This window comes from Diceros bicornis, chromosome 24 (genome assembly GCF_020826845.1).
Source record: "Diceros bicornis minor isolate mBicDic1 chromosome 24, mDicBic1.mat.cur, whole genome shotgun sequence".
NCBI lineage: Eukaryota > Metazoa > Chordata > Mammalia > Perissodactyla > Rhinocerotidae > Diceros > Diceros bicornis.
In genome coordinates this window covers 26,459,721-26,473,647 of record NC_080763.1, presented here as the reverse complement: position 1 = coordinate 26,473,647, position 13,927 = coordinate 26,459,721, and the positions used below count along the sequence as shown (strand labels likewise).

The following is a 13,927-nucleotide window of genomic DNA, read 5'->3' as shown; positions in this document are numbered from 1 at the left end:
TGAATTTCCCAAAGTAAACCATTTTAAGCAAGCAAGGACAAAAGGAACCAGTGGGAAATGACAGGGCAGAAGGAAACTATGTGAAATCCAGATAGGAGCAATTTATAACACTCAATCATTCTGAGGAAGGAGGTGGGAGGCTTATTTGTTCCCCAGAAGAACATCCCTTGAGAAAAATCTGGGTTTGGTTTCGTGCGGTTAGGTTTGTCATGTGTCGTCAACCGCAACAGAAAAGTGGGAGCAAACAGCCCTGGAGCAACTGGTACGATCACCAGACAGAGGAGGCCATGCCCCTGGTGAGGACCAGGAAGGGGGAGGGCAGGTAGGGAGGAAGAGGGGGGGGCTTCAGCTACTAGCTGCACCTACCATCACCCAAAGCTGGAGAAATGCCCCTTCCTGATGTATTAGAGAGAGAGGGGAAACAGGTGTATGGGCATGCTTAAGAGAGAGGGAAAGAGAAAGAGTGGGCCTAAAGCAACAGACCCAAGAACTGTAAGCAAGGAGTGGTTTTCTTCTTTGGTTTCTGTGCTGCTGAGGATTTTATTCTTAGACAAGGACCTGGTCTATGGAGAGGTGTTGGGTTCGGCTCCTCTGGCTTCTGGGTTCACCCAAATGGTTCCATGAACTGAATGTTGTCTTTAAACTAATGTGAAGACTTGGAGTTTTCAAGATGGCAGACAATTGGTTATGTTTAGTCAAGAAGTGAAGAGTTATTTTGTTACTTTACCTGAAGAATGAGTAGTCTAAGGGGAACAATCTATCCCAGTCCATTGTTCATAGGCTCCGAGAGGGTGGTCTTGATAGTGAGGATGTATTTTTTAATGAAATATAAATCAGGGGAATTAGTTTTGGAAAGCAATTTCCTTTAGAGTTATCTTCAGTAGCAGCCAAAGTTCTCTCTTTGCCTTAGCCTTGGCATGATGTTTGAGATGTGTGTGTGTTGCTCATTTTTTTTAGTTTTGTTTTATTTTAGTAGATGAGGAGAAATTATTATTTTTCATATTGATGAGCTTTGAGTTGAGCATAGAAGAGGTGAATGTTTCTAGGAGTTGTGTGTCTTAAATGATGTATAGAGTAAACAGTACTCAGCAAGTCTGTTTCCAGAGAGAGAACATCTGGAGAATTTGAATGCGATTAACCAAACTGTATGACACTCCCTACAAGCCTCCACCAACGAAGAAGCGTTGCCTGTACTCTGCTGAGGATTCTTAGGACCACAAATGAGGCTGTGCTGATACTGACTGACTTTTCTGCTGTACAGTTCAATTCAAACTAGGCACTAAGGAAAGAGGAGATTCTCTCTGTGTATGTTTAAATGGTGACCATCATGAAAGCCTTTAGAAAGACCGTCACACCATTGATCCATAGTATTGATCTGTGGAGATAACAGATAACCTGTGCTGATCTAGCAGTTTAGAAACACAGGTTTTAGTCCCAGCTCTGCCACCAACTTTCTGTTAGCTTTGAAAAGTCATATATGACTTTCTTTGTTTCATATCTGTGACAGTAAGCATGAAAACACTTTCTTGATTTATCTCACCAAGTCACTGTGAGATTAAAATAACACAAGTTTTTAAAAAATCTTTAAATATACTGCAATAATAAAAATATTATTATTTTATCTTTTAATTCTAAGATCAAAATATGATTGGTCAATGGCCAACCTCCCAACTTTTAAAAACGTGATGTGTGTTGCTGGACATTTCTCATGCCTGCTATATTACCACAGCTGGCTATCTTTAGCAAACAAGGCCCTCAGAAAACTCTAGTCTCTGACATTTAGGAGACACACTACATCAAGGAAATATACACTAGACTTTTATATCGTGAGCTTATATGTGTGACCAATTTGAAATAAATTGGAATATCATTGGTGCCTGTGCTAGAAAAGAGACACAACTTCAACTGAGTGAGGGAACAAAATGATCACTTCAAATTAGTTCTTGGGGAATGTATGTGAATGCAAACTCTGCTTGGAAATGTTTTCTTCTACAACCAAGAAAAGGGAAATATGAACTCATGACAAGGAGAAAGAAAACATTTATGAAGGGGTGTATTTTGGGGAGGGAGTGGAAGGAGATCCTTCAAAAAAAAAGCATGAATATGAAGAGCAGTGTATACACAAGTACAAGGAATTTAAGTTCAGTGTTCCGTGATAGGTTTGAAAGAAAAATAAATTCAAACCGGTAATTGTGGTGAACCATACCCTTTAGGGAAAAAAACAGTCACTATTGCTTCTGGAGAAGCACAGTGCTCTCTAGGGAGGGGTTAGTTCTCTTTTGCTTAAGATGTCTCAACTTCAGAGGAGCTAGACTGATCGTGCACCGAAAAGAGTCAAGAGGCAAGAGCAGAGTCTTTTTGAAAAGCACATTTCCCAGATTTTGGCAAGAGTTTAAAATAGAAAAATAATGCTTCTAGGAATACACATGGGATCTATGATTAACTCTGTGTTGTGTGTGTGTGTGTGTGTGTGTGTGTGTGTGTGTAAGAGAGAAAGAGAGAATCTGTCCATCTCTTTCTTCATCCCCTTTTCTCTCCGCTCACTCCCTGCTTTTCCTTCTAAGATGTGAGACCTGTCACAGTTAGCTTTCTAATCTTTACAAAACAACATCTAAAAAGGAAAAAAAAAAGCTGTCTGTTTAAAGACAGTGTGCATTTCCCCAGGAACCATGGGGCTGAATCATCCTTATATCTATGGCTCTCTCCTACTTTGAAATAGATGCAGAGTTAAAAAATGTCTTTATCTTCTTTTTCTGTGAGCTAGTTAGGAGGTTAAGCTTGTTTTGTTTTGGTTTTTTGGGTTTTTTTATTTTTATATTTCTTCTGCTGTTTTTCAGAGAAGCAAACATCAGCTACTGGTTTTGGTTTTAGGCATATACTCTTTTGTTGGTTTGTTTGACGGGAGGAGGATGGTGTAGGGAAGGGAAGGTGAGAGGGACAGGGGTATGCCAGCCCCTGCAGGCTGCTCAGTACACTCTGTTCTCAAGGCTGTTTGCTATGCGGGCCGCAGGCTTTGGGCCTTTGAAGGGTTGAATACCATCTTTTGATTTACCATGGCTGATGGTGGGGAGGATTGGAAACTCAAGAACACAAACAAAGATCCAGCAAAAGAGAAAAACAAAACCCAAAATAACCAAACACACACATACACAAACAAAAAAATAACCAAGAGACACACTGACAACAGAAATCAAATGAGATTGGGCAAGAAAAAGGACATAGTATTATAAAAGCTGCAAATTGGAAGGAAAAAAAGACATAACTAAACAAGCCACTGCTCAAAACAGTCCTCTGTGTCCTAGAGATTTTTAGGATTGCAGTGTAGGCAATTTTCAGGTGTGATCAGTTGACTGGACAGCAGATAAGACTGGTATAAGACCTTCCCACCAGGCCATTTAGGGTTATATATGGTCTTGTATCTGGTACATTTGTCCATCGTGTTTTCTCTATGCCTCACACAAGCCATTCCACTGACATTTTTATAAAGGAATTTTATATCCAAACATATTCTACATACCCAAACAAATTACAGGCTTAGAAAGTTTGGAATCAGCTATACCACTAACCCTGTCAACACAGGGCACTGACTTTCTACTGAGCAGAATCAACAGAAACAGAAGTTGGTTTTTTTCCTTCTAAAAACCAAGAGGTTCCCATTCTCCATAGAAGATCAGTTAGAATCCAGTCAAGATGGTCAGTAGCAGGAGAGAATGTGAGGCCATAAGCAGGGAATTTCTGAAGTATCTGTTATAGGTAATTACAGTGGAAGAACAGATCTTCTCCCAATAAAGCTACAAATTTGAAATTGTCATAATTTTTCAATACTAAGGAAATATGAAAATGTATTTTATGAGGAGAACACAGTAATTGGTGAGTAACAGTGTGATGTAACAATCTCTATAGAAAAGTGTCCCGAAGGATGGGTAAGACTGACTGGAAGGAAGATGGGGATACATATCAGGAGCCACATATTCCTTCCACACGTCAGAGACTCTAAACTTATAGAATTATTTCTCCAATGGGACAACAGAAAAAATTTGACTTGTGCTCTACACTAGGAGAAAGTATAAGGAGATACAAGTGTCATGGAGGCCACCAGAATTCCCCATTTGAATAGTCATCGTGGAGCTAGAAACAATGCATTTCTCATCCTACTCACAAAGCTTAGTTCTCTCCAATCCCAACCGCCCATTTTGCCTCCATTTCCTGCCCTATCCCTGCCCTCAGCTTTGACTGTTTTGAGTGGTGACCAAGGAGTTGGACTTAATGGGAATGTGATTGATCAAAAGATGGACCAAAGTAGCGTGTTTTACACAAAGCTAAACGGTTCCAAAAAACCAAGAAAGGAAACTTAGAAAACAAATAATCTAGTAAAGAAACCACCACTGTCAGAAACCAGAAATTGACATCAAAACCTCATGCAGAAACAAGGAGAAGGTGTTTGTTGCTGTTGGGTTTTATCCTTGGTCTATTAAACAAGAGGTGAGCAGCTAACTTTCAAGAAACAAACAAAGAATTCAGTCAAACCAATGAAAATCAGAAAAGAAAGGGAAGACAAGCCCAAACAGAGTGGCAGAGGGTACTTCATACGATACCTAAGTTAACCATGAGCTTGACGCGCCCCCCATCCAGCTCCAAACGCAGGGTGTCAGCAGAGTCCCTGGAGGTAGTGGCCACCAGCAGCCCATAAGCTCGCTGGGACATGAAACGGAAGGACACATCCTCTGCCTCGGTGTGCATGACCATGGGCATGATGATCTTCATGTACATGCTGCCATCGTAGCTCAAGATGGACGCCTCTGCAAAGAAAAATGGAGGAGATGTTAGGATAAGGATATTAGAGTTCCCCTTTGCTTCCCAGGTAAGTAGAGTAGAGTGGAGAAGGCACCAATTTTGTAGCCTGGTGACTTGTGTGTGATAGACCTCCATTGTTGCCACTTTTAAGCTATGTGACCTTGGGCAGACCACTTAGACTCTGGGGTTCTGTTTCCTTATTTGCAAAAGCCATATGATGGCACTGGTCCCTCCCCTACCATGCTCACAGACTTGTCAAGGGTACCAAATGAGATAATGGATGTGAAGGCGTTTTGCAAAAGTGAAAATGCCCCCACAAGTAGTAGTAATTGTAATTCTATATGCTATAGACAAAACAAAAATACATTAAACAAAAATTAGACTCCCATAAGTATTTCATGAAGAATAAGAGGAAAGCAGTAATTTATAACCACCCCAGTAAACAAATAGATATTTGCCAGAGGGCTTCTAGAAGGAGGAAAGAGCAGCAGCATAGCCTGGCCCCATAATATCCCTAGTGGCCAGGCAGTGTAAGAGTTTGTTTGGCCCATTCAAAGAAGACTGATAGAGCTAGAGCTAGAACAAGAACAATAAAAAGCTAATGACGCTCTGAGAACCAATCATTTTACTTTTATTTTAATAGCACACCTATTAGGAAGGAAGAAACTCATTCTTATTTGATACCTTTTCCAGTCCAAGCACTTTGGTTAGGAGCGCCTCCACCTCTGATCCCATTACGTTATCTCACTTAGTGTTACAATGTGGGTCTATTATTCCTACTTTCAAAGAGAAAAACAAGGATCCTGGAGGGGGATGTTATCATCCAAAGTCATGCAACCTGGATTTTAACCCAGTATATCCAATACCAAGTCCAGGGCCTGTTCTGTAACACCATGTTTCTCAAAATGTGAATTTGGCAATTATTCATTTAGCAAATATTTTTAGAGATCACAGGAATAGAATATCACTCACATTCCTATGAAGCCAACCTGTCACGGGCTCAGTATCTTGTACTGAGTAGGTCCTCATTATATATCTATTGTTGCCAAACAGTTGCTACCTACCTAAATATACTGGGAGGGGTTAAAAGTGAAACAGACAAGGTCCCTGTTCTGAATGGAGATGCAGCATGCACAAATTACTGTACTAGAATATAAAAATGGTTAAATGACCCAGGAAAAATATATCAATAAAGCCAGCGGCATGCAGGTGAGTAGAGCTGATAGGGTAGAGTCTGAGATGGTCTTGGTAGATGGGTGGAGTTTGTAATGAAAGAAATGATGGCATCAGATTTGACAGGTAGATAAAGTAGCAGCTCTACACCTAAAGGAAAGAATCAAGGGGGATGCTCAGATAATAACAAACTATTCGATTTAACAGAAGCTTCAAGCACATTTTGAGAAGTAGTTATATAAAGGTTGTTTGAGATAGGAATAAAATCAATGGACTTTGGTAGATACTGGGAAGTAAGCGAATGGTTTTAGATTATTAGGTACTATGGTGCATTCATTTGTGATACTCAGTACCAGGCACTCTTCTAGGTGTTGAGGACATAACAGTGAACAAAAGAGACAGACACCTTCTGCCCTCATGTATAAGAGGAATCAGAATAGGGAGAGACCAGGCAGACCACACGGAAGGTACTCAAAATAGTCTGTGTAATCATCATACCCCTACCTTATTTACACAACACATGAAAGTTTCATGAAAAGCAATTTAATATACCTGCTGATTCTTGGGAAGCCACCGTCACCTGGGAAATACTCATGACATGCAAATAGCCGTACATTACAATTTGCAAACTCTAAGAGGGTTACAGATAAAGGTATGACAGTTGTAGACACCATCACAACAAAAGACATCTTATGAAGATCAGTTCTATCATGGGAAACATAAATTTAACACATGCTCCAGATATGAAAGAAACTATTTTATCTCCTGGAACAGCAGAATCAAAAGAAGATCAAAAATGATAGCTAAAATTTATTGTGCACTTACTATTTGCCCGGTGCATTCTAGGACTTTTCATGCATTAAGAAGACATTTAATCCTTACAAGAAAACTATGAAGAAGATCATATTATTATTATATTTTGTAGATACCAGGTCACACAGCTAACAAATGGCAGAGCTGGGAATTGAATGCAGGCAGTCTGATTCTCATGGCTGTGTACTTAAGCATTCTGGTAAATTGTTGGAGAGCTATGCCAGCAGCACACCCTTGTTTCTAAGCACTCAAAACACATCTATAATGCCTCATGGTAGAGTGTGGTGTTCTTGTGTATATGTGTGTGAGTGTGTAAGTGCGAGCACGTGCACTATACATACAGGCCATTATTTAAAGTTGTATATTTATGAACATATAAAATTATATAAACATAGATAATACATACACTTCTAAATAATATATTGTTCTATATGAATATGCACAATGCTCTGTGTGTTGGTATAATTCTGAAGACCACTAATCATTACTATGTACTTCCTACTATACACACTCATGTGTGTATAAATATATACTCCTTTTTAATGGCTATTAGGGTATTCAGTGAGCCATGAAATGGTTGTTCTGATGTATTCAATTTAAATACATTCCAAAATTAACGGTCGCTTTTATCCCTCTGGATACGTGTAGTGCCAGAACATATGTATAAATGGATGTATCTTTATGTCAATGTTGGTAGTATTAGAGAATAAACATCAAGTGACTACGTAGTTAAACAGCTAATAGTACAAAATAAAGTGTGTATCTCAATGTGTACCTTTGTGTGCATCTCTGTGAGTATGTTCTGTTTATTATCAACCTAACATTTTTAAGGGGAGCACAATGAAGCAGAAAATTTCATATAGGAATCAGCTGAAACAAAACCTGTTCCAGGAATCATATTAATTTGCTTAAGAGATTTCAAACACGAGGAGCACCATGATAGAAAACTAATTTGGGGGGAAATAATGAGTTGAAATAAAGAAAGTTATTCAGTCTAAAATCTGTGGGATCATTGAAAATTGAGAGACCACATCATGGGATGCTCACGTAATGGTACTTAGATAGTTCCCCTATTTTATTCCTCTTCTCCTCCTTTATCACCTCCATTTGTCTTAAGTGAGTATTTCCTAGCATACTACCTTCATTCCTTTAATGATTCTTTTTTTTTTTTTAATTTTATTTATTTATTTTTTCCCCCAAAGCCCCAGCGGATAGTTGTAGGTCATAGCTGCACATCCTTCTACTTGCTGTATGTGGGACCCGGCCTCAGCGTGGCCGAAGCGGTGCGTTGGTGCGCACCCCGGATAGAACCCAGGCCGCCAGCAGTGGAGTGCGCGCACTTAACCGCTAAGCCACGGGGCCGGCCCTAATGATTCTTAACTATATTTTTTGAGCTACTTTCTTAGTGCTTGCTCTAGGGTTTACAATACACATCTCAATTTATCAAAATCTAATTCATATTTATACTAACAATTCCAGTAAGATATAGAAACTTTACTCTTACATAACTCTCTTCCCTTCCTCCTTATTTTGTGTTAGTAGTGTTATTCAAATTATGTCTATATATCCTGCAAATTCAACAATACGTTGTTATAATAATTTGCTTTATAAAAATTTATGTATTTTTAAGAGTAAAGAAAAGAAAGGAGAGCTCAAATATATTTATAGAAGCTTTTTTTTAAAAAAATTAAGGTTATTATTTACCATCTCTGTTTGTCTTCATTTCTTCTTGTGGATTCGAGTTACCATCTGGTGTAATTTCCTTTCTCCAATACAGTTTCATTCATTTGTGTTTTATTGTCAAATATATTACAGTTCTATATGTAGGCCCCACAATACAATTTTATAGATATTGTTTTATGCAATTGTCTTTTAAATCAGTTAAGAGAAGGAAGAAAAAGAAATGTGTAATTATATTGTCTTTCATCATTACCTACATAATTACCTCTCCTGGAGCTCTTTGTTTTTCATGTAGATTCAAATTACTATCTGCTCTCACTTCCTTTCAGCTTGAAGAACTTCTTTTAGTAGTTCTTATAAGGCAAGTATACTAGCAACAAATTCTCTGTTTTTGTTCACCTAGGAATGTTTTCAGTTCACCTTCACTTTTGAAAGATAGCTTTGTTGGCTATAGGATTCTTGGCTGACAGTTACGTTTCTTTCAGCACTTTGGATGTTGTCTCACCACCTCTGGCCTCCCTTGTTTCTGGAAAGACATTAGTTAATCTTACTGTGGTGCCCTCATAAATGACGAGTCCTTTTTCTCTTGTTGCTTACAAGATTTTCTCTTTATCTTTGGCTTTCAATATTTTTTTAATAATGGGTCTGGATGTGAATCTTTTTGTATTTCTCCTACTTAGAATTCATTGAGCTTCTTTGATGTGTAGATTAGTGTTTTTCATCAAATTTGGGAAATTTTCAGCCACTAATTCTTTGACTATTTCTCTCTCTCCTTTCCTTCCAGTACTCCCATCATACATATGTTGCTACACTTAGTGGTGCCTCACATTTCTCTGGTACTCTGTTCATTTATATTCATTCATTTTTCTTTCTTCTATTCAGATTGTGTAATCTCTATTGATCTATCTCCAAGTTTGCTGACTCTTTCTTCTGCCAATTCAAATCTATTGTTGAGCCCCTCTAGTGAATCTTTTGTTTAGGTTATTGCACTTCTAAACTCTAAAATTTATATATTTTGTGTGCCTACCATATATGTATGAAAGCTCCAAATGGAAATTTTGGAGTTGAAAAATAAATTTATATTTATTTATACATATTTTAATCTCTTTATTAATATTCTCTATTTGATGAATAATTATTATCTTATTTTCCTTTAATTCTTTAAGCATAGTTTCCTTAATTCTTTTAACATATTTATAATAGCTTCTGTGTAGTCTTTGTCTGCTAAGTCCAACATCTGGGCTCCCTCAAAGTCAGTTTCTATTGTCTGCATTTATTCCTGTGTATGGGTCACACTTTCCTGTTTCTTTGTATGTTTCACAATTTTTTGTTGAAAACTGGACATTTTAGACAACCGAGTGCTGCAATTCTGGGTTCTGCTCCCTCCACACACCACTGCGACCACCAGGGCTAGTTCTTGTTGTTTGTTTCTTCATTTGTTTATTAGTTTAATGACTTGGCTGAACTAATTCTACAATATATATTTTCCCAGCAATGTGAAGGCTCTGACGTCCTTGCTCCGATAATTTTCTTTTGTATTTCTGAGTAAGATTCACCCTGAGCTAACAGCTGTTGCCAGTATCTTCCTTCACTTTGTATGTGGGTCACCACCACAGCATGGCTGACGAGTGGTGTTAGGTCCGCACCCAGGATCTGAACCCGCGAACCCAGGCTGCAGAAGCAGAGTGCACAGAACTTAACAACTATGCCATGGGGCTGGCCCCTTTCCCTGTTTTTCTCTTTTAGCCTGCCTTCCTAGGTACTGTCCCTGCGTCAGTATAAGCCAATTATTGGTCAAATACTATGCTTAAGTCCCCTTAGTCAGTTAATTTTTATCCTTTATCTGGCTGATGTGTGTGACTTGGAGACTGTTTTCATAGTTCAGAGAGTTTAAGATTTTGCCTCATGTTCAAGCAGAGATTAGTACTTGGAAGTTTCCACTCCTGTCACTCCTGAGCATGTGCAGCCCTGGAATATGCACAGTCTTATAGACCACCAAGGATAAATGTGGTTTTATTTTTACTCCTGGTTTCCTAGGAGTACACCCTGGATAAAAGTAGCTTATTGTTCAGTTGATGTTTGTTGAGAGGTTGTGCTTAAGCCCCTTGAGCCAATAAGGCTCTTCCCCTTGCTGATGGATATGTGTGAGGCTTGGGAATGCTTTCAGATCTGCCCCAAGTCCTACTCTAATTAGCCCTGAGTAAGTGTAGCCTAGCAAACGTGCGCAACCATCCAGACCCCCAGGGATGAATGTGGTCCCAGGATGGCTCTTTGCGGCTTTCTCTATCTCTGATTCTCTTTGTTACACTTCTAGCTGGTCTGCCATTTTGCTCATTGCCACGGGTGTTATAGAGCTACCTGCCCCCTCAGAATTGCTAGTCACCAAGATCTCCATTGTTTTCAAAAGCCGTTTAGCCATGAACTTCTCTAAGCTCTCTTCCAAATAGTCAGTCACCTCAGGCAGAGTTGTAGAGCTCTCCCTCCTTACAGTTTGCAATCTATCCCTGGGCAGAACCTCTGTTGACAGTGCACCCAGCTGCTGGGTGCAGAAACAATGGCCCACTTTTCCTCAAATGACACTCCTAGACTGTGAGTGGGCACTGGGGGAAGATGGTAGACTCTAGTCTTCTTAGCTTGCCCCTCCCAACATGGGACATTTGAATAAGCTGGGACAGGGACACTTGGAGCCCCAATATTATTGACATGCCGTATCTGGGATAAAGCTTCTGCCCTATGAATGGGGACGGGGTGGGAGAAGCAGGCTCTATTCTTAGCTGTGCCTACCAGGAATACTGCTTCTGCAACGTGGAACTGAGGTGAGTTGAGTTGGAACTGGTGGCTTGCCTCTTTTGAGGTGAAAAAACTGTAGCCCTAGGGTAACTGGTGGGAGAGGGAGCTCCTGCCTTCTAGGCCACATCCACCTGGAATAAAGTTTCCATAACAAGGAGCACTGGTGGGGTAGGAGATGGGAGCAGATTGTGGTTTAAACGCCATAGTTCTCACTTTTCTTAGTGAGATTTAGTGGATCCCTTAAATAAATGTTTCTCCATTTGTTCTATGTCCTTAAAATAATTTTCAGAGATTTTAAATGGTTGTGTATGTGTGTGTATGTGTATGTGTGTGTTTTAATAATTTTCACCAGTTAAACAGTTGTTTCACTGGGGAGAGGGTCTGCTAAATGCCTTGCCCATCCACGCCAGAGTTCCCCTATTTTGAGTATTACAAATGTCTCACATATCTTTCCCCATAAAATTTTTCTTATCCCCAAGGGATATATATTTGTATTTGTGATAGTAGGCCCATTTCTGTTTCTACAGGGGTATAAATTATTAATATTATTTAATCATTGTGACATTTAAAAACACATTTTAACACTATTTTTTTTCTTATTGTCTGATTGTTCTTCAACCTCAATGATCAATGGCTTCTCTCTACATTCTCATCTCTGGTCAGCAAGGGGAAAATCTACACTCCCACCGAAATTCAGAGACCTCCCCAAATGAAGGAAGGGGGTGGCACTAAAATATTGAGTAATGTGATAGAAATCAGTGTGGAAAAAGTTTTCTATTAAATTCTTGTGTTAAGAGAAACAATACAGAAAGCAAAAAAACGATAGTATTTATTTTGTGGGTATTCTTTTATCGACACAATGCTTGAACTCCTTTCACAATAAGAGCACTATTCCCAGCCTGTGTTAAACTAGTCTCAGAGAGTCATGATTTCCTCAGTCCTTCATTCTCCTCTTGCTTTTTAAAAGAAAAATCACATTAACGGTTTTATTTTTTTTTTAAATAGCATAGGCTCACTATTTAAAAATCTAAGAGATGCAGATATATATAAAGAAGAAATTTTCAAACATTCCACTTTACACCATCAAGAAATAATCATCATTAACATTAGGGGAGCTTATTTACAGATATTCTTTTAAGCATATATACAGATAAAAGGATAAATACGAACACTTTACAAGATGTACGTTATTTAATTAAAATTAACTTGCATTTTACATGAGGTTAACAAAAGAAAAAAATTCAAATCTCAAATAAATTTTTAAGAGAAGTATTATCTAAAAGAACTCACTAAAATTTACAAGATGTTAAAAACATGAAAACGTTGGCATCATTATTTTGAACTCTGTTTCAAATTTAGCCAGTAAAGACTGCCTTCCTCCTACGAAAAGTGAGAACATTATTCTCTCCCATTTTCTCTGAATTTTTGTTGGTACTTTTTGTTATTTTTATCACATGTTATATAGGAAAGAGTTAACTCAAAAGATCTGGGTTATTCAAACGCTGTACATTCCCAAGAAAAGCCTATTTTCATGACTGGCCCTTCACCAGATCCTGGGAATTGAGCTCTTGGGATGTTCTGTCTGACAAGTGTGCTTTGCACGCCTAAGGTCTCAAGCCACAGTGTACCAGCTGGTCTAGATAGTTTATACAAACAATGTAATTTATGGTGAATGCCTGCTTTCCCTCTGGGGGTCTGGAGCATCAGTAACTGAAATCAGTAACACAAGCATTGTATGCCTAGGTGACTGACCCTCAACAAAATTCCTGGATTCCAGGTACAGGGAGCTGCCCTGGTTGGCAACATTTTACATGTATTGTCACACATGATTGCTGGAGGACTTAAGTACATCCTGTTCAACTCAACTGGGAGAGGACTCTTGGAATCTTACGCCTGGTTTCCTCTAGACTTCACCCCACGTGTCTTTTCACTTTGCTGATTTTACTCTGTTAACTTTTGCTGTAATAAACCATAACCATGAATATAACAGCCTCTAGATCCTATGAGTCCTTCCAGAGAATTATCCAGATTCAGGATGATTCTGGGGACCTCTGACACACAGGTATGCTTTGTTGTATATTCATAATGTGTACAATCATCAAGTGTTTGTTGTATATTTAAATGTTGTCATTGTTCTCATCAAGTCTTTTATCACAGTTTCTCCATTTCTAAGTAATTTTATTTCATCTTTTAAATGCTTGGATTCTGGTAATATCTTTTTAGAAAGAGCTCACTAGTGTTATATTACCAAAATTTCTTCGTATTTGTGAATATGTGTTTGTGTTCTTTGTCATGGGTGCATATAATTCTTGAGTTACACTTTTATTTCATGCAGAATTTTATAGACATTGCTTTATTGTACTTGAGATTGTTTAATGCCAGCATTCTCTTGTGGGTGGAAAATGATGTAAATCTTGTGTACATGCCTGAAGAATATTATTTTGTTCCTTGAAGTCCAATGATATAATCAATACACATCTCAGTGTTGAGTATATTACATCAAATTCTCTTAGAACCCAGCACGCTACTTTAAACTTTAGAGTCAGTTCTTTACATTAAGAAAAATTTCTGGTTTGATACCATTGGACAATTTCTTTGTTAAACTATTCAGTTTTTCTATTTCAGGGATCCAATTATCCTGTCTGTCTTCCACATTTCTTAGTTTCTCTATGATGCA

General features: G+C 38.5%; 1 protein-coding gene across 1 annotated transcript in view; it reads right to left on the bottom strand.

Annotated features, from left to right (window-relative positions):
- The window catches only part of NRXN3 (neurexin 3), a 1,476,736-nt gene that overhangs the window by 944,798 nt on the left and 518,011 nt on the right, over nucleotides 1-13,927 (bottom strand). Inside the window, 1 exon segment of the mRNA XM_058567468.1 lies at nucleotides 4,596-4,799. Within this exon segment, the coding sequence (XP_058423451.1) occupies nucleotides 4,596-4,799 (204 nt within the window).